The sequence below is a fragment of the Eleginops maclovinus genome, chromosome 18 (assembly GCF_036324505.1).
Source record: "Eleginops maclovinus isolate JMC-PN-2008 ecotype Puerto Natales chromosome 18, JC_Emac_rtc_rv5, whole genome shotgun sequence".
Lineage (NCBI taxonomy): Eukaryota > Metazoa > Chordata > Actinopteri > Perciformes > Eleginopidae > Eleginops > Eleginops maclovinus.
Window position 1 is genome coordinate 1,525,459 of NC_086366.1, and position 20,468 is coordinate 1,545,926.

Sequence of the window (20,468 nt, forward strand, 5' to 3'; positions counted from 1 at the left end):
TTTCTAATGTTCTGTGCTTAATTGTTAAATGTTGACTCTTGGTTTGCAATATGTTACTTTATTTTATCCCATTATTTGCTCGTTTATGTATTAACCTTTGTTTCTTTTTTGTATTTGATGTGTTTGTATTACTTATATTTAATTAAATTAAATGAATAATATGCCATAAAGTATTGCCATTTCCTTCCAATCATGTATTCAATATGTTTAAAATGTATTTTCAATAAAAAAAACATATCTTTCTTTTACATTTCTTTAAGTAAGTTTATTTATATTTGTATTTGTTATTGCTGCCTTTTTTTTTTACCTGCTTTAACGCTTTTGCTGTACACATTGAACGTGTTCCCCGCTGTATTCAGATTCAGTTTCTAAAATGACAACAGAGTGACACCTCTATCTTTCCACCCATCCACTGTCCAAAACCCCGCGAGAGATCACGAAGTTTACGAAGATCTCGCGTTCGGCTCTCCGAAAAGACGTGTAGCATCAGGCTAACGGAAAAAAGGCTTATATTTACTTTTATCCATCAACTAACGAGATATAAAACACAAGCGGGATTTAAAGAAGGTAAGTAGCAGCCGTTGAGCTGATTTCCTCACATTTGATTGCAGTTGTTTATGAGATATTCATGTAAACTACACTTGCATGCTTTGCTAGGCCAAATGTGATTGTTATGGCTGTTAGCTGCTTTTTGATTCATCATTTAAGTGTTTTTATTTTTTGTATTTTCACCTACAGTCTGCCCCGGGGCTTCAAGATGTCTGACAGCGACGACAGCGACTTCTCCGACAACCAGAGTGAGCGCAGCAGCGACGGAGAGGCGGAGGAGGTGGAGAATGAGGTAACCGCTAGCTAACGTTAGGCTAACTGCTAACTGTAAACACAGAGAGTCAATGTGGCGCGTTAAAGTGGAACAAACTGCTGGAACAGAACTGAATATAAATACTGATAACTTATGATAGGAGATTAAACAAGTGTGTGTACTTTCCTGTTTGTTTGTGGAAGAGGTACTCAGGTCTTGTGCTTGAGTAGAAGTAGTGGGGTAGAAGTCTGGGTCGTTTTATTACTTCAGAGACTCATCTTCAGGTCCCCCGGATTCATCTCAAATTGGTAAATTGTTGTGTTACAGGAACAGCTGTGTGTTTTGTCATAACAATATTTCAACAAGTGGAAAAATGTAAAAGTATAAACCCATCTGCAGTAGGAAGACATATATCACACATAATATACTTTCTAAAATATTCTGGATGAATTAAAGTGGTCTGTAAAAGACCAAACATACCCGGCATTAACAGAAATATAGCTTAATACTCCAGAGCAGAGGCATGGATGTAAAGGAGAGTGTGGTAGTAGAAGTGTAGAAGCACGAGGTGGCCGTTGTGAGAGTTGTTCATGGGTATGGAGAGGGAGAAACTCTGGGGCAGTGAGCTCCCTGCCAGCCAGAGGTGAGCAGCTATTCACATTTGTTGCTGTTGGCAGGACTGACTTCCTGTGTCTGTCCTTGTGTGAGCTCATTTACAGACGTGGTCTCTCGGCCAGAAACACCGTTACTGTGCCAACGTGTAAACAGTGTTGAAACTAATGCAATATTCACTTTACAGCAAACTCAGCAGCAACAACCACAGGATCTCACAGCATGAGAGACATGGAGTGTTTGTGTTATTGAGTCACTGGGACACGATTGGTTTGCTTTAACCCATGATTTCATTTTGCTGTTAACACACAAACTGAACAGAAGAGGTCTTAAACTTACTAGCATGCTTGTGCTCTAGGATGATAGTATATATACCTCTTTATGAACCCTTTCAGTGCAGGACTTTAACTTGTGATGGTTTCAATACTGAATACTTCCACACAATTCCAGTCAATTGTTCTTGCCACCCCCCCTCCAGGAGGAGACGGGCAGTCCCGTGGGCAGCGACAAGGTAGCAGAGGAGGAAGGAGAGGACCTGGACGAGGAGGAATATGATGAAGAGGAGGAGGAGGACGATGATGACCGCCCGAGGAAGAAGCCGAGGCACGGAGGCTTCATTCTGGATGAAGCCGGTACGCCGACCTGAGAGCATCTTCCTGTCTCTGTCTCCCTCAAACTCTCCCTGCTGCTTTAAAGGAAATACTTTCGTCTTTCTGTCTCCGTAGATGTGGACGATGAGTATGAGGACGAGGAGGATCATTGGGAGGAAGGAGCTGAGGATATTCTGGAGAAAGGTGAGCAACTCAACCATGGAAAGAGCTTTCTAATGTTTGTCTCTTCAGGTCTTGTGGATCAGAGTCTCCAAGTCTAACCAAACCCTATTTTGTCTAAATGTGTTTCTGGCTTCTCAGCAGGTGGCATACAAATGTTTTGTTCACCAACGGCTCGCCCCCTAAATAGATTTGTTTTTGTTTTGTTTTTTTGTTTCTTGGCTGGCATCTACTAAAATATTGCATAATTAACCAGCATTTGGGTGGAAAATAGTGCTGTTTCTAGTCGTTATTCAGTTCATCCTTTTTTATCGTGTTTTTGTGAGGGTTGGAGGTGGCAGCTGAATGATGAAGAAAAACAGGCAAATGTCTGGAATATAGCTTTTAAACGATTTTTCAGATTGAAGTTGACGGAATAACAGTTTTTTGGGATCTTATTTTCCGGAGGGTTTCACCTCTCAGTGTTAAACTCTTCTGTTAGTTTCTATCACACCTTGGTTTGGATCTTCAGCTGTGAAATAGCCCTTTAAAGTTTTGAGGGTTTCTGCAGCGGTGTTTTAAACGTGTTTAACTGACCTCTCTCTCTTATCGGTGTCTCTTGTCATGCATGTCCTCTGCAGTTAACGGTAATTGGACTCCAGATACTCTCCCGCTCTCATTTGTTATCATACATTGATGTGACTCTGAAGCAAATGGAATATCAGTTTCATCCGTTTGATAAAATCCATGTTCTCAGAATGAATTAACCCCCACCTCATCTCAGCACTGATGTTTGTTGTTGTGAGCTGGCAGCTCGACACCAGGAAGCACCGCGGGCAAATCCATTTACTGGATCCTTGAACCACGACTCACACACTCACGCTTCACTTCACTGTTAATTGGCTCCAGAAATGAGCTGATTGAGGTTTAACTGCTGCACACAGCACATTGTTATTGACGGTTCAATCCAGACAGGCAAGGCAAGTTTAATTATAAACACAAGGCAATTCAAAGTGCTTACACACCTTTAACTTAAACAACTGAAAATGTAATTGGCTTTGAAATGAGTTACAAAAATGGGCTAATTGCTGCCTTCCAAAACCTTCCTAAAAAGTGTTTGTTGGATGGAGAAATGATTAAGTGCTTCTTTTAGTTGGTAGAATGACAAAGAAAACACTCATTAAAGTAACACACATGTTGTTCACGTGTTTTATTGGTGGATTACATCACAACATCTAACTGAAAGGAATATTCTCGGGTTAGTATCTGCACCCAGAGGTTAGATTTCTACAATTATTTCACATACTTTGATAATTGATCTGGACATGTGAGTAACTTAGAGCTGGGCGATGTAAGGAAAGGCAGGGTTTAATCCTGATTAATAATCATCAGTGATGTGGATTAAAGACTTAGTGGGTCAAAACAAACAACGAAACAGTCTTATAGATTCAGAAAATGACATCCCTTGACTTTTTTGCAGTATTAAAAAACACTAAAAGACACCTAGTAGTATTTTATTATTATTACATCGCCCCGCTCTAAATGAATCAGACGACTCGGTGTGACGCTCTGTTGCAGCATGCTTCCTGGTGCAGGGCTGCCCTGTTTTTACTTTCTGTTTTGGACTAACATGTGGTTGGAGCTTTTTGTTTGTGGCACATGGTAATGCATATCACTAAAGACAGAAGTACAGTAGAACCCAAACCCTATCTGCAACGGTTAAAAAGAGATGTATCTCAAATTCTGAGTTCAAATAGGTCCGGTGTTGCCTTCAAAGACTGCTGTTTAAATCAGTTCTTTGTTGGCAGAAAACAGACACAAAAAGGTCTCAAAAGTCTGGATTGGAGGGACTGATGATTGTACGTCAACCCACAAACAAATCGTGCCTTTAAAGACTAACCAGAACACCTTTTGTGGATTCATCCGCCGCCTTCAATAGTCCCTAAAAATGCACAAATTGTCCTCCTGTAGGTTTCACTGACGTAGCTGTTTCAGGGAATTTCTGAGTATTTAAATAAAGACAACAACAACACAACAACAACAACTATATATGTGTATTTGTAAAGACGTTCCTCTACATTAGGAACCAATGGGATCAGAGCTGAGAGCAGACAGGAAGCCAGACAGTATTTAGAGACGGACTGTCACATTTTGAGGTCTTTAAATTGGGTTGAATTGGCTGAGAAGTGTCAAAAATGTGCGAATTGAAGTTAAAAGCACATTGTTATACAAAACCGTTCTAAAAGGAGTTTATGGTATCACATTAATATTAAAACAAATCAACATTTAGATTCTTTTTTTAACCCAATCTTCTTCTGGTCGCTCTCCTAACTTTTAAAATAATGGACCATGCAAAGCCCGGTTACCGTGCCTTAGAGCCGTGGTAGAACCTACTGTACTCTGACCTTTAACCCCATGCTTCTCGTCCGTCTTCATTAATCTGTTTGTTTTTGTTGTTTTTTTCTCCCATCATGCTTTGTGTTGCTGCTGCCCTGATCAACATGTCTTTTGACTTCTGTCCTCCACTCCTCTTCCTCCTTGATTTCTATCCTCTCATTCCCTCTTCTATCCTCCACATGTTTATCCACCATCCTCCTCCTCTTCCTCCGGTCTCCCAATGCTCTCCTCTTCATCCTTTTCTCCTAAACGTTTGCTTGTTGTTTCGTCCTCTTGTTCCTCTGTTTTTTTGCATAATGTTTTCCTCTTTTCAATACCTCATCCTCTTCTTCCTCCATCTTTAATTGCCTTATCCTGACTTTATCTCTGCTCTTCCTCTTCTTCTTCCTCCTCTTCCTCTTCTTTTCCTTTCCTTCCTCTTTTATTCTCATCCTCCTCCACTTCTTCTTCCTGCCTCCTTTTTTCCTCCTCTCTTCCTCTTCCTCTTTTCCTCCTAAATTTCTCTCCTCTCTTCCTCTCCTCCTTTTCCTCTTCTTCTTCCTCTCCTTCCTCTTCCTCTCCCTCCTCTCCTCTCCTCTTCCTCTCTCTCCGGTGGGTCCTGAGCAGAGGAGGCTGAAGGTAAGCCTGATCCTAACTTGTAGTCATTTTCCTTTTATGAAACATGAATATCAGCGTGTACTTCGGTACTATTTTGACATACTTGTGCTTTTTCCATTTTGTGGTACAATACAAATACTTCTACTCCACTACATTCCAGAGACACACACTGTTCTGCTCCACCCAATGTCCTCATATAAAAACACAGAAAAGGCTGATAAATAACCAGCATTTGACCTGAAGAGTGTCTACAGCTGGCTCCACAAAGACACTTCATTTAGATCTGATAATCTTCTGTACTTCTACCTAAATATCATTTTGAATTCAGGACTTTACCTCATAACAAAGTATTTGAGACTATAGTGTTTTCAATGTCACGTTTGAATGAGTATTTGCATAATAAATCTCTCTCTCTCTGTCAGTGTCTAACATCGACCATGTGGTGCTGGATGAGGATAACTCCGGATCCAGGAGGCTGCAGAACCTGTGGAGGTAAGAACAGTCTGATTCCCACACACACAGTCCTGTTTTCTTTGACTTTCTATCAGTAATGTTGTGTATCATTGGCTCACAGTGTGTGTGTGTTCTGTGTTACAGAGACTCCAGAGAGGAGGCGCTGGGTGAATACTACATGAAGAAATACGCCAACTCCTCAGGAGGAGAGCAGTGAGTTCCTCTCTTTCTGCTCCTTGTAAAAGAAAGGATGTGATTCAGAAATCTGTTTCAGTGGAAGCTCAAATTGTTGTTTTTTCCCCTCAAATTTTTGTTTATTTTCTCAGAATTACGTTTTTTTTATTCCGTTTTTTTAGTTTTTTGGGAGAATTCAAAAATTCGTTATTCTCCCCTAACAATTTTTGCTGAGAATTCAGATTTTTTGTTGTTGCTCAATTTCATTTTCCTTCTCCAAATTGAGTTAGTTTTATTCTCTGAATTTTTTCATTTTTCCTTTTCTTTATTTTTTATTTTGGGAAAGAATTTGTATTTATTTGTATTTACTTTCCCCCTCAGTATTAGTCCACATGGCCCCAATCCTCTTCCACAGTAATGCCTTGGTGTTTCTGTTATTTTGTCCACCCACTTTCTGTAAAAATATGGCATGAGGCGCTAACGTCATTTCCGGGCTATTTTAAGGCCCCGCCCACTCTCCGGTGAAAACACTGCATCAAAACTGGAATTAAGAAAAACCCTGAATCTGAGAAGTCAAATGTTATGTTTTTAAAGTTGTCTGACAGCGCTTTAACCTTTCCTTCCTTTTTGGTACTTTCTGTTTAATTTAATATTTAATTGTGGAGCTAACTTATGAATACTTATGCAGGCTAATTAAGCCGTTTCAAATCTGGGAAAAACAAACGAAAGAAAATCCCCAAAATGTCATTTGATAACAAAACATGTACCCACAGTTCTTGATCGCAGACGGAAAACTCCAGAAATATGTATTTATTTGTACTTAATTTCTATTTTTTCGAACCTAATTTAGATTGAATCCTATTTTAGTAAGACATTTCCACGTTTCATAGCCAGAAGTAATACAAACTGTTATTTGTGTTTGATTTGATATTTAAAGGTGGCTCTTTGCTCGATCAAACAGCTGGTGAAGTTTACTAAGAAGCTTTTAGTTATAAGATATATACATTTGCATGCGATTATAATCCTGTTGTTCTTCTTCTGTGGTGTGCAGTTTCTCTGGAGGGTCGGAGGAGCTCTCTGATGACATCACTCAACAGCAACTACTTCCTGGAGTCAAGTATGTGATCAACCAATCAGCATGGAGAACAGCTGCACGTGTAGATTATAGTTTTAATATTAATGTGAAAATGTGTGTGTTGTCATCAGGGATCCCAATCTGTGGACGGTCAAGTGCAAGGTGTGTGTCCTCTCGCACACACACACACACACACACACACACACACACGTACAAACACACACACACACACACACACGTACAAACACACACACACGTACACACTCACAAATTTAGTAATTGAATCCTGTGTTGTCAGATTGGAGAGGAGAGGGCGACGGTGATCGCTCTCATGAGGAAGTTCATCGCCTACCAGTTCACCGACACGGTAAGAAACCTACACCTGTACACATTAGATTTTTCTAGGACCTTCTCTGATTGTTTGGTGGTTAATTTCTTAGCGAGCCTCTTCATATATCTTCATTTTACAACTAAATAAGTCCATCTGAAAGGTTTGTTTGGTCTTGGTTGCGCTCCCAGACTCCAGGTTGTCAGGGTTGCACTCTTCACTTTTAAGAAACACTTCTTTATTTGTTTTATGGGAAGTTTTTGTTCTTTTATTAAATGTGTTATGTTGTTATTAGAACACCCTTTATAACTGTGTCTGAAAGGTAAGTAGAGCATAATATTCGCAGTAGTTTTACACCAAAGATTGATTTCTGAGGTCATAAACACCCTTTTTTAGAAGTTTGATGACAGGAATTTATTTCACTTACATTTGATGTGTTTTTAAGTTCTTTGGTTTGAGTTAATGGGATTGTCTTTGTGTTTGAATGTAAGTAAAGCGTATTATCACAGGTAGTTTTACATCAGAGTAGATTTCTGATCACTTTTTACAGCTGTGTGTATTTGAAAGGACCGGGCTCTCGTGAAATGTAATTATTCTTAATTGCAAAAGTGAAGCTCTATCACACTGAGTACTGTGCATTTGTTGTAGTTTCTACATAATTACAAGGATGTATCCTAGATTACATTAGACGTTCTTTACTGAGCCCAATTAGGGGATTTATTTCATCACAGCAGTGCGTGAACAAGGCATGATTTAAATATGATGAAAACAAACTCAAACTGTAAATATCAACATATCAAGACAACAAAGCAGTACCATATGTTCATAGTGCAGTGAAAGATGTTTAGATATCAAATATACAATATAAAGCTACAGGTTTGACGTCAGTGTAAACTGTGATACGTTTCCGTCTGGAAACTCCATAGAAACATCGACATTTTGAACGACGTTCTTCTGTTTGAGGAATGAACGGTCCTGTGTGTCTGAGCCTCTCAGGCTTCATACTGAGAGTGTAAACACTGCTCTTCCTCCCCACAGCCGCTGCAGATCAAGTCCGTCGTGGCACCGGATCACGTCAAAGGCTACATCTACGTGGAGTCGTACAAGCAGACGCACGTGAAGTCGGCCATCGAGGGCATCGGGAACCTGCGGATGGGGCTGTGGAACCAGCAGATGGTGCCCATCAAGGAGATGACCGACGTCCTGAAGGTCGTCAAGGAGGTCACCAACCTCAAGCCCAAGTCCTGGGTCCGGCTCAAGAGAGGCCTGTACAAGGACGACATCGCTCAGGTGCACACACACACACACACACACACACACACACATACACACTCTCAAAAGATGGAAAACATATGAAACGACATCAAAAAACTCTAAATTACTTTAAAATCTGTGTTTTCGATTTCTCTTTGTAAAGAAATGCATACGAAGGTTTTAGGTTGCATTGCATTTAATCCAAAGTGATTTATAATGCATGTTGTTAACCATGAAGACAATGAGTATGAACAGGAGTAAAACTACCAAAAAGAGACACAATTGACTTCAAAAAGAAGCAAAGCAGCTGCAAAGACACACAGAAAGATACCTCTACAAAGAGTGTGAAAATAACCTCAGAGGCAAAAAATGACAGACAAATGTCTTCAAAACGGCACAAAAGGAGAACTGAGGAAAAAAGAGATGGGAATAGAACATACAAAAACCATTAGGAGCAACAAAGGCCTTTGAAAATATGCCTGTCTTAAAGTCTCAGTAGAGGGTGTTTAAACAGAGAGCTCCTCTTCCCTCTCCGACTCTGGTTCTAAAATATGTTGATTGATAGTGGAAGTAATGAGCTGTGTCCCTCCTCCAGGTGGACTACGTGGAGCCGAGTCAGAACACCATCTCCCTGAAGATGATCCCCCGCATAGACCTGGACCGCATCAAGGCCAAGATGAGCCTGGTGAGGAAACACACACACACTTTAACACACTCTTTCCCTCCTCTCTGTCCTCTGTGCTGATGGCTGTCTGACTGTGTGTCCTGCAGAAAGACTGGTTCGCCAAGAGGAAGAAGTTTAAGAGACCTGCTCAGAGGCTGTTTGATGCTGAGAAGATCAGGTACACACACACCACACACACACACACACACCCACCACACACACACACACACACACACACACACACACACACACACACACACACACACACACACACTTACTAAGTCTATGGATAATGATTGTAATAATGTGTCTGAAACACACAGCGAGTCCCATCCCTTCTCTAAACAAGCTTCTAGTGAACCATGTTTTATAAAATGATCAATATTGTGCGGTAAATAGTGACTGACGGGTGATGCTTGATTGACAGGTCCCTCGGGGGGGAGGTGAGCCATGACGGAGACTTCATGATCTTCGAGGCGAACCGGTACAGCCGCAAAGGATTCCTGTTCAAGAGCTTCGCCATGTCTGCCGTGGTGAGGACGGGGGTTCCTCTCAGGACACACACTCCTCAAGGTCTTCCTCCTGAAACCCACTCAGCAGCAGCAGCTGTTGTTGTTGATGTTGTTGTTGTTGTTGTTCCCTGTCTGACAGATCACAGACGGAGTGAAGCCCACCCTGTCAGAGCTGGAAAAGTTTGAGGATCAACCGGACGGCATCGACCTAGAGGTGGTCACAGAGTCAGGTAACGGAAGTCTGGTTTAGTTTCAAACTACCCTCGTGCGCTCGTTCGTCAGCCCTCATTGTGTGTGTGTGTGTGTGTGTGTGTGTGTGTGTGTGTGTGTGTGTGTGTGCGTGCGCGTGCAGGTAAGGAGCGTGAACACAACCTGCAAGCCGGGGACAACGTGGAGGTGTGTGAGGGGGAGCTGATCAACCTGCAGGGGAAAATCCTCAGCGTGGACGGCAACAAGATCACCATCATGCCCAAACATGAAGACCTGAAGGTACACACACACACACACACACACACACACACACACACACACACACACACACACAATTCTACCTGTAGCTTTTGAAGAAGCCCATCATAAATATGTGTGTGTTTCCTCTCAGGACCCCCTGGAGTTCCCGGCTCACGAGTTGAGGAAGTACTTCCGGATGGGCGACCACGTGAAGGTGATCGCCGGGCGGTACGAGGGCGACACCGGCCTCATCGTCAGGGTGGAGGAAAACTTCGTCATCCTCTTCTCTGACCTCACCATGCACGAGGTAACCCCCCCCCCCCCCCCCCCCTCCCCAGTCTTCATTTTAAGACCTGATTCTTCCTGAAAGAGACACTAAAACGTAGTTTAATAATAAAAACTTCACCAAAACGCTCCTCTTTTTCACTGACAGAAGAGAGGAAACAAAAGACATTAAATTATGATTCATACGTCTCTCTTTTGCCCCTCCCTCTAAATCATCAGAGTGAATTTTATCAAAGACAACACCCAAACTGTGGCTGAAATGCTTCATTCAATCTGACGACTGAAACGGCTTTTATTGACTAAAAATCTATTAAAATATGTACGTTTTTCGACTGAATTAAAACTAACATCACTCAAATGTTGAGGGTGTTCTTTGACTAAGATAAGACTAAAGGGTTTATTTTTACTAACTTACTAAAGTTAACAATGACACCATCAGAAACCATCGTCATTTAATCTGACACAAATAATGTGGGGTTTCTTTGATGAAGGTGAGACTAAAACGAGTCAAACTGGGATGAAAAATGAAGGGTATTATTTGAAAATGTTATTCAGAAATAATGACGAATATTAAACCATAACTGTAAAGTTTTTTTGAATAATACCACAACTAAACTAAAATACTACATTTTGATGAGGCTAAAATACCCATACTTTTAGCCAATGGTTGCAAAATGGGTCTGACCGTGTGTGTGTGTGTGTGTGTGCGCAGTTGAAGGTGTTACCCAGAGACCTGCAGCTCTGCTCGGAGACGGCGTCCGGCGTGGATGCGGGGGGGCAGCACGAGTGGGGAGAGCTGGTGCAACTGGACCCTCAGACGGTCGGGGTCATCGTCCGGCTGGAGAGGGAGACGTTCCAGGTAATAGTCTGACCCGAGACACGTGCTGCTTCTTCTTAATGTTTATCTGATGACTGTGAGATCCTGACGGGGGGTGGGGGTGGCGCTGTCCGCTCTCAGGTGCTGAACATGCACGGGAAGGTGATGACGGTGCGGCATCAGGCGGTGAACCGCAGGAAGGACAACCGCTTCGCCGTGGCGCTGGACTCTGAGCAGAACAACATCCACGTCAAGGACATCGTCAAGGTCATCGACGGCCCGCACTCGGTGAGCTTCATTTCAACTTCAACTGTCTTCAACTGTCAAAGTTAGGAGACGTTTTAAATCAGTCCTTTATTACATATCATCGTCCAATTACAATAGCTTTATCAATTAAAATGGGACGGGTTTTCTGTGAGTAATATGATGTAAAACAGCTAAAACTAGTGAAATATTTAGGGTTTTCTTAGTCTGATTTAGGACCGATCAGAGGCTTAATTTCTGCTGTGTCTCAGTAAACTCAATATTTATCTGAACCTCACATACCTCCTGCTGTAGTGAGATCCTGCAGCTCGGTAAATATTGACTGAGTCCTCTCTTCAAATGCCTGCATGCAAACCGAGCCTCATGGTCTCTCTCTTCTCTCTTTGCTCAGAAACATGTAAACAGACTTCTTCACAATTTGGTGTCCTTAAATGCATCTTGGCAACATGTTAAACAACTTTATAAAGACAAAAAACACATTGAAGGAACATAGTGGTGGTCATGTACATAGAAACACCCTAAGGTATGTTCTGTCCTGTGTTTCCTCCTTCAGGGTCGTGAGGGGGAGATCCGTCACCTGTTCCGAGGCTTCGCTTTCCTCCACTGTAAGAAGCTGGTGGAGAACGGAGGCATGTTCGTCTGCAAGACCAGACACCTGGTGCTGGCCGGAGGGTCAAAGGTCAGTGAGACACAAAACCCAGATGCTATAGTGAGGTGAAGTCATGTGACCGTGCTGTAGTTCCTCTATAGCCCAACGTTAGCCGCCTTTAGCTTAGCAGTGGAGACGTGAAGTCATGTGACCGTGCTGTAGTTCCTCTATAGCCCAACGTTAGCCGCCTTTAGCTTAGCCTGGTGACGTGAAGTCATGTGACCGTGCTGTAGTTCCTTTATAGACCAACGTTAGCCGCCTTTAGCTTAGCGGTGGAGACGTGAAGTCATGTGACCGTGCTGTAGTTCCTCTATAGCCCAACATTAGCCTCCTTTAGCTTAGCAGTGGTGACGTGAAGTCATGTGACCGTGCTGTAGTTCCTTTATAGCCCAACGTTAGCCGCCTTTAGCTTAGCAGTGGTGACGTGAAGTCATGTGACCGTGCTGTAGTTCCTCTATAGCCCAACATTAGCCGCCTTTAGCTTAGCAGTGGTGACGTGAAGTCATGTGACCGTGCTGTAGTTCCTTTATAGCCCAACATTAGCCGCCTTTAGCTTAGCAGTGGTGACGGGAAGTCATGTGACCGTGCTGTAGTTCCTTTACAGCCCAACATTAGCCGCCTTTAGCTTAGCGGTGGAGACGTGAAGTCATGTGACCGTGCTATAGTTCCTCTATAGCCCAACATTAGCCACCTTTAGCTTAGCGGTGGTGACGTGAAGTCATGTGACCGTGCTGTAGTTCCTTTATAGCCCAACATTAGCCACCTTTAGCTTAGCGGTGGAGACGTGAAGTCATGTGACCGTGCTGTAGTTCCTTTATAGCCCAACGTTAGCCGCCTTTAGCTTAGCAGTGGTGACTAGAAGTCATGTGACCGTGCTGTAGTTCCTTTTATAGCTGTTGGCTTTCTATTTCATGAATCATAAGGTGGTGTTAATCTGTGGGGATGATCCTGTTTATGGCTTTTGTTCAGTGAGTCAGGGAGATGCTGCCTTCAGGGTGCACTTCAGCCCTGACTCACTGTGTTGGCCATAGGGTTGGGTATCGTTTGAAATTTATCATTTCCGATTCTGCTTATCGATTCCCCGTTTCGATTCCAAAATGGTAAAAAAAAGAGGTCAAATGTTTAGATAACAAAAATATCTTTATTCTTTTAAGCGTGAACTGAACATTTCACAAACTAAACAGTATATACTAAATGCATATAATACAAATGTGGACAACACAATGGAAAGCAGTAGCGGTTGAACCATTTATGGATAATAACGTTTTGAGCTGCATGTTGTATGTTTATAGGAAACCTACTGACATAAATCATACAAGTCACATTCGAGAAAAATAGAAGTCCGTCCGAGCAGCAATAGGGGCCAAATGCTAGAACTAAAGTGCATTCAGTGCACAGCACCTAGCTGCCTGAAACCAAATAAACAAAGTCAATAAAACAGAGGGTATGTTAAAGATGTATGCAACTCAACAGTTCTTGTTAAGAAACATCAGCATATCAGCCTTTTCTGGTAGTATGCGTGATCTTTCTGGGCAAATAGTGTCTCCAGCAGTGGAGAAAACCCTCTCGCTAGGAGTTGAGGAAGCCTGCACGCACAAATACGGAAAGGCCACCTCTGATACAAAGGATATGAGGTTCTTTTGTTCCACCACCAGGCAGCAGGGTCATCAGATGTCATGGTTGGTGGCATCTCTTGGTACACCCTCAGATTTTCATCTTCAGGCTGTCTTCAGCAGCAAAAAGCTCCTCAAGCGGTGACATTATAGCCCTCTTGCAGGGAGGTGGCTGCTCCTCCTCTTCCTCACTCTCCTCTCCATCTTCTTCCTCATCATTCTCTGTTTGTTATCTTTTCTCCCCCTCTGACTGTATTGTTACCCCATCTTCACCACGGCCCTGTTCTGTTGGCTGTTCAGACTCTTGTCAGCTTTCCTGCCATCATCTTCTCCTTGCCCCGGTCCCAGACAGTGCTGTCCTCCACATGGTGTTTGAAACGAGGGTCTAACGCAGTGGCCTCTTCTACCTCTGCCTTTCTGATATCGTCATCTGTCAGTCGAGCAAGTCGGTCCCTCTCCATTAGCTTTCTCAGATGCTGATCCAAGCTGGCTGCTTGAATTGCAGGATATTGCTCAAGGAATCGTTCCAACATCAAGTAGAGGGAATTCCAACGAGTTCTCACATCAAGAATTAGGGAGTGTTGAGGCAGACCTATAACACAAACAAGACGACCAGATTTAGAAATTAGTGTGTGTGTGTGTGTGTGTGTGTGTGTGTGTGTGTGTGTGTGTGTGTGTGTGTGTGTGTGTGTGTGTGTGTGTGTGTGTGTGTGTGTGTGTGTGTGTGTGTGTGTGTGTGTGTGTGTGTGTGTGTGTGTGTGTGTGTGTGTGTCTTTCCCTGAATTGTTAGGTAATGGTCTTGCAAAATGCTTGTCCAGCCGTCGCGGGTTAAAGCAACGTTGCTTACACCACTTAGCTCAGATACAATGTTTGATTTTTCCACCTCATACCAGGCAGGAATCAACTCATTGGTTAAGCTATCTCTGGAGGGAGGCGTGTACTTCAGATTTAGGGCCTTGGTCATTTCCCTGCAAAACAATATTCAACATAACAGTACCTGGTATTGTGCTACTAGTGCTAGCTGTTGATAGCATACTCGGGCTCGGAGACCGCAAGACATCAAAGACGGTACGTTCTTTGATATCGATGCCGTGCTGTCTTGCTCAAATTCGAAGTGCAACCTGGCGAACAGCTAATTAACTTCCAACAGGCATAGCACTGTGCCTTGTCGTTGTGTTTTTTAGCGTAGTGAAGCCACACTTTGGAGCGCTTACCGCATTCCATCTTTGATAGTGTTGTTGTGACTGGGCCATCCATCCTTTAGCTTAGCGGTGGAGACGGGAAGTCATGTGACCGTGCTGTAGTTCCTTTATAGCCCAACATTAGCCTCCTTTAGCTTAGTGGTGGGGAGGTGAAGTCATGTAACCGTGCTGTAGTTCCTCTATAGCCCAACATTAGCCTCCTTTAGCTTAGCGGTAGAGACGTGAAGTCATGTGACCGTGCTGTAGTTCCTTTATAGCCCAACATTAGCCTCCTTTAGCTTAGCGGTAGAGACGTGAAGTCATGTGACCGTGCTGTAGTTCCTTTTATAGCTGTTGGCTTTCTATTTCATGAATCATAAGGTGGTGTTAATCAGTGGGGATGATCCTGTTTATGGCTTTTGTTCAGTGAGTCAGGGAGATGCTGCCTTCAGGGTGCACTTCAGCCCTGACTCACTGTGTTGGCCATAGGGTTGGGTATCATTTGAAATTTATCATTTCCGATTCTGCTTATCGATTCCCCGTTTCGATTCCAAAATGGTAAAAAAAAGAGGTCAAATGTTTAGATAACAAAAATATCTTTATTCTTTTAAGCGTGAACTGAACATTTCACAAACTAAACAGTATATACTAAATGCATATAATACAAATGTGGACAACACAATGGAAAGCAGTAGCGGTTGAACCATTTATGGATAATAACGTTTTGAGCTGCATGTTGTATGTTTATAGGAAACCTACTGACATAAATCATACAAGTCACAGTCGAGAAAAATAGAAGTCCGTCCGAGCAGCAATAGGGGCCAAATGCTAGAACTAAAGTGCATTCAGTGCACAGCACCTAGCTGCCTGAAACCAAATAAACAAAGTCAATAAAACAGAGGGTATGTTAAAGATGTATGCAACTCAACAGTTCTTGTTAAGAAACATCAGCATATCAGCCTTTTCTGGTAGTATGCGTGATCTTTCTGGGCAAATAGTGTCTCCAGCAGTGGAGAAAACCCTCTCGCTAGGAGTTGAGGAAGCCTGCACGCACAAATACGGAAAGGCCACCTCTGATACAAAGGATATGAGGTTCTTTTGTTCCACCACCAGGCAGCAGGGTCATCAGATGTCATGGTTGGTGGCATCTCTTGGTACACCCTCAGATTTTCATCTTCAGGCTGTCTTCAGCAGCAAAAAGCTCCTCAAGCGGTGACATTATAGCCCTCTTGCAGGGAGGTGGCTGCTCCTCCTCTTCCTCACTCTCCTCTCCATCTTCTTCCTCATCATTCTCTGTTTGTTATCTTTTCTCCCCCTCTGACTGTATTGTTACCCCATCTTCACCACGGCCCTGTTCTGTTGGCTGTTCAGACTCTTGTCAGCTTTCCTGCCATCATCTTCTCCTTGCCCCGGTCCCAGACAGTGCTGTCCTCCACATGGTGTTTGAAACGAGGGTCTAACGCAGTGGCCTCTTCTACCTCTGCCTTTCTGATATCGTCATCTGTCAGTCGAGCAAGTCGGTCCCTCTCCATTAGCTTTCTCAGATGCTGATCCAAGCTGGCTGCTTGAATTGCAGGATATTGCTCAAGGAATCGTTCCAACATCAAGTAGAGGGAATTCCAACGAGTTCTCACATCAAGAATTAGGGAGTGTTGAGGCAGACCTATAACACAAACAAGACGACCAGATTTAGAAATTAGTGTGTGTGTGTGTGTGTGTGTGTGTGTGTGTGTGTGTGTGTGTGTGTGTGTGTGTGTGTGTGTGTGTGTGTGTGTGTGTGTGTGTGTGTGTGTGTGTGTGTGTCTTTCCCTGAATTGTTAGGTAATGGTCTTGCAAAATGCTTGTCCAGCCGTCGCGGGTTAAAGCAACGTTGCTTACACCACTTAGCTCAGATACAATGTTTGATTTTTCCACCTCATACCAGGCAGGAATCAACTCATTGGTTAAGCTATCTCTGGAGGGAGGCGTGTACTTCAGATTTAGGGCCTTGGTCATTTCCCTGCAAAACAATATTCAACATAACAGTACCTGGTATTGTGCTACTAGTGCTAGCTGTTGATAGCATACTCGGGCTCGGAGACCGCAAGACATCAAAGACGGTACGTTCTTTGATATCGATGCCGTGCTGTCTTGCTCAAATTCGAAGTGCAACCTGGCGAACAGCTAATTAACTTCCAACAGGCATAGCACTGTGCCTTGTCGTTGTGTTTTTTAGCGTAGTGAAGCCACACTTTGGAGCGCTTACCGCATTCCATCTTTGATAGTGTTGTTGTGACTGGGCCATCCATGCTGCTATCTAAACAAATCACACGTTGAGTTGATGCATGACGTAGTCACGTTTAGTATACAGGTCCTGTCAGATAGCCTACGTCCGTGCAGATATGTAGCCTTTATTTGTAATACTAAAGGGTTACCGCGTTTAGGAACCGTTAAGCAGAACTGAAATTATATTTTTTATGGGTACCTGGTACCCAGCATTTTGTTATAGGTTCTCATTTGGAACCAAGTTTCGGTTCCCAACCCTAGTTGGCCAACAGGTTGAAAGCTTGTTGTTGCCTAATCCCTGAAGGTATATGTGGTTAGCAGCTCTCACCATGAGAATGGATCATTCAATGTGTGTTCTGGAAGAAGCTGTCATTAAAGTTCTGGCCTCCCTCCTGTGGTAACAGCGTTGATTATCTAGGAAAATAAGAGTTCTTAACGTCTTAAAGCTGCTGAGTCATATATTGCAGCTCAAATCCAAATCCAGAGTTTCTTTACTTCCTCTCCAGAAAAAAGGAGAGTAAAAGAAAGGATCATAAATCTCAGTCTCAGTGTCAGCCTGCTGCCTGCCACTCGTCCCCCGGCAGACCCACCGGACATCCATCCCCTATTTACTCTCCGTAAACACAGAGCCGTCTGACCCCATCTCCATATCTCTGGACTCATTGTACCTTGAAGACTTCTCTGCTGATAATCTATGTTCCTCTTTCAGCCCAGAGACGTGACCAACTTCACGGTGGGAGGATTCGCTCCCATGAGCCCTCGCATCAGCAGCCCCATGCACCACGGGGGAGGAAGTGAGTAAACACTAAGTGCATTAACGTCAATTAGGGGAACATCTGCTCCTCGGTTGGAGAGAGTTCTGGTAACTTCAGCATCCTGAAGCTGCAAGAGGGTGGGATGAATCTCCCTAGAGGCTAAATCATCCTGTTAATCACCTAGCTATCCTATGCCTGAAACAGGGTGTCGTGCTTCTCTTCTAGGAGTTCAAATGTCCTGCCGTATACACTGTTTGTATGGACCTGTGCGCACTTCTGTCCATGAAAGAGCACATTCAGTATTTCCCTCACCACGTTTCAAAGTGTCAGAAGAGTCAGAAACAGGTGTATGGCCGGGCAGTTTCACACAATACGAGGGACTTGCTTTGTATGTGTTGCATACATAAACACACAGAACATTAAAGAAAAGAGGCCCATTATAAACTGTTCTAACATGAAAAATACTGAGAAATGAGTGGAAAAAAAGGAATATAAGACAACATAAATCAAACTAAATGCATATTTAGTTTTATTATCTAAAGTGGAGATCGTTCAGCCGTTTTAACATTCAGTTGATGGAAAAGGAGAGGTTTTGGACACGTCTGCTGGACCACTCAGAAACAGCTGGAAAGATTCATTTAAATTCCATTAGCCTCCTCAGCCTCTCTCTCCTCTGCAGCAAAGACAACACCCACTGCAACTGACTCAATAAAGCGGGCGGGAGGATCCAGATCTCCCACTGGAAGGATTTGTTCTTCATAGCATTCTGTGAAAAGATTCTTTGTAGTTTTCTGTGTTGAAATGGTAAACCGACTCCAGTCTCACTCAGTAAATCAGGCGGGAGGATCCAGATCTCCCGCTGGAAGGCAGTCATTTTGGTTTTTGGCATCATAGGCTCGGTGGTCGGTGGAGAGAAGATTCAAATCAAAATCCAAATACTTATATAAGAACAAGAGGGGAGTATATTTATGCAACTAAGGGATGAAATATCAAATCAAATAGAGGAAAAATGTCTTTCTGGGTTAGAGGTATGATGTGCAAACAATATAAAATAACACGTAAAGATTCTAAGTTAAAATACAATAGTTAATTATCATGAACTCTAATTGATTAATTGGTTTCAAGGGTCAGTCTCTGCTGAGCTGCAGCCGCTGATTAAACTGAGGAACATGAATCAGTTTTTAATAAACTGTGTTTTTGTTTTCTTTCTGCAGGTTCTCCACAGAGAGGAGGAGGTGGAGGTGGGGGAGGAGGAGGAGGAGGAGGAGGAGGGGGAGGAGGAGGAATGGGGCGGGGCCGAGGACGAAGAGACAACGATCTGATTGGTCAAACCGTCCGCATCTCACAGGGTCCTTACAAAGGTGAGACGGAAGACCGATGAAGAACCGATGCTTTAATGTCCTGAATATTTGTATAGATAAGGATTGGATTAGAATCACATCTCACAGTTTTTGTGGACGGAAAGATTTGTTTGTGTTTATTTGTCGTCATTTTTCAAATTATCTTTGCACACTTAAAAAAAACACTTTTTAGCAATTTTTCCAAAAGTTTCCAAACTTTTTTTCCAAGAAATTTGGAGACTTCACACCCTTTTGTGTCCATTTTCTAGCCTTTTGAATCATGTGTTTCTGACATATGGTCACACACTTTTTCCGACACACATTTCTGAGATGATATTCACCTTTTTTCAGACGTTCTATCACAACATTTCAATAACGAGCAAAAGGTTGTAGAGAGCAAAATTCAGCATCTATTGAAAAAGGATAAATGTTATCTTTCCTAAGTCTCCACATCAAAACGTCACGCAGTCTAAAGAAAGCAACCTAAATATGGTGTGTTTATCGCCGTTGCATTAACCCGTGACGCTGATGAATTGTCCTACATCTCCCAGGATACATCGGTGTGGTGAAGGACGCCACGGAGTCGACGGCGCGCGTGGAGCTGCACTCCACCTGTCAGACCATCTCAGTGGACCGACAGCGCCTCACCACCATGTACGCCCCCGCAGCTTTCCCCCTCTACTCTCCCTCTCTCTGTAAACTCTCACCTCACATTAACCTCCCTCCTCTCCACCCTCAGGGGGGCTAAGAGGCACAGCGGGATGACCTCCACCCACGGACGCACGCCGATGTACGGATCCCAGACTCCGATGTACGGGACGGGCTCCAGGACGCCAATGTACGGCTCTCAGACGCCGCTGCATGAAGGTAGGACTGAGGGACTGGACCTCACCGGTGCTGCTCGTTCTGCGTACATGTTCCTTATAATCTGTCATACTTAGTTCAGCATAGTGACATGCATATTTTGCATCTTGTACATGAGTTTCAACCCGTTTGGTCGAGTAGATATTGTGAATAATAATAATGATGTGTAATTCCTGTTAAATACAAAGTGTTTCTCTCCTCCAGCGGGAAGCCGTACGCCTCACTACGGCTCTCAGACCCCGCTGCATGATGGGAGCAGGACGCCGGGTCAGAGCGGAGCCTGGGACCCCAGCAACCCCAACACACCCTCCAGGTAACACACACACAGACACACACACACACACACAGTACAATAAGTGTGTATTATT

General features: G+C 43.3%; 1 protein-coding gene across 2 annotated transcripts in view; it reads left to right on the plus strand.

Moving 5' to 3' along the window:
• Window positions 1–414: 414 nt before the first annotated feature.
• Window positions 415–20,468, plus strand: part of supt5h (SPT5 homolog, DSIF elongation factor subunit) — a 22,405-nt gene continuing 2,351 nt past the window's right edge. The window contains exons 1-25 of one of the 2 annotated variants that reach the window (XM_063906469.1): window positions 415–567; window positions 739–841; window positions 1,893–2,046; window positions 2,140–2,208; window positions 5,167–5,178; window positions 5,580–5,649; window positions 5,755–5,823; window positions 6,836–6,901; window positions 6,991–7,021; window positions 7,158–7,226; window positions 8,226–8,477; window positions 9,037–9,126; window positions 9,213–9,283; window positions 9,533–9,638; window positions 9,757–9,847; window positions 9,970–10,106; window positions 10,219–10,374; window positions 11,065–11,211; window positions 11,311–11,457; window positions 11,987–12,112; window positions 17,851–17,935; window positions 19,111–19,257; window positions 19,788–19,890; window positions 19,976–20,103; window positions 20,305–20,413. In XM_063906469.1, the coding sequence (XP_063762539.1) occupies window positions 758–841; window positions 1,893–2,046; window positions 2,140–2,208; window positions 5,167–5,178; window positions 5,580–5,649; window positions 5,755–5,823; window positions 6,836–6,901; window positions 6,991–7,021; window positions 7,158–7,226; window positions 8,226–8,477; window positions 9,037–9,126; window positions 9,213–9,283; window positions 9,533–9,638; window positions 9,757–9,847; window positions 9,970–10,106; window positions 10,219–10,374; window positions 11,065–11,211; window positions 11,311–11,457; window positions 11,987–12,112; window positions 17,851–17,935; window positions 19,111–19,257; window positions 19,788–19,890; window positions 19,976–20,103; window positions 20,305–20,413 (2,519 nt within the window). In that variant the 5' untranslated portion in view covers window positions 415–567; window positions 739–757. The remainder of the gene's footprint in view (window positions 568–738; window positions 842–1,892; window positions 2,047–2,139; window positions 2,209–5,166; window positions 5,179–5,579; window positions 5,650–5,754; window positions 5,824–6,835; window positions 6,902–6,990; window positions 7,022–7,157; window positions 7,227–8,225; window positions 8,478–9,036; window positions 9,127–9,212; window positions 9,284–9,532; window positions 9,639–9,756; window positions 9,848–9,969; window positions 10,107–10,218; window positions 10,375–11,064; window positions 11,212–11,310; window positions 11,458–11,986; window positions 12,113–17,850; window positions 17,936–19,110; window positions 19,258–19,787; window positions 19,891–19,975; window positions 20,104–20,304; window positions 20,414–20,468) is intronic. The other variant, XM_063906470.1, reaches the window with a different exon arrangement.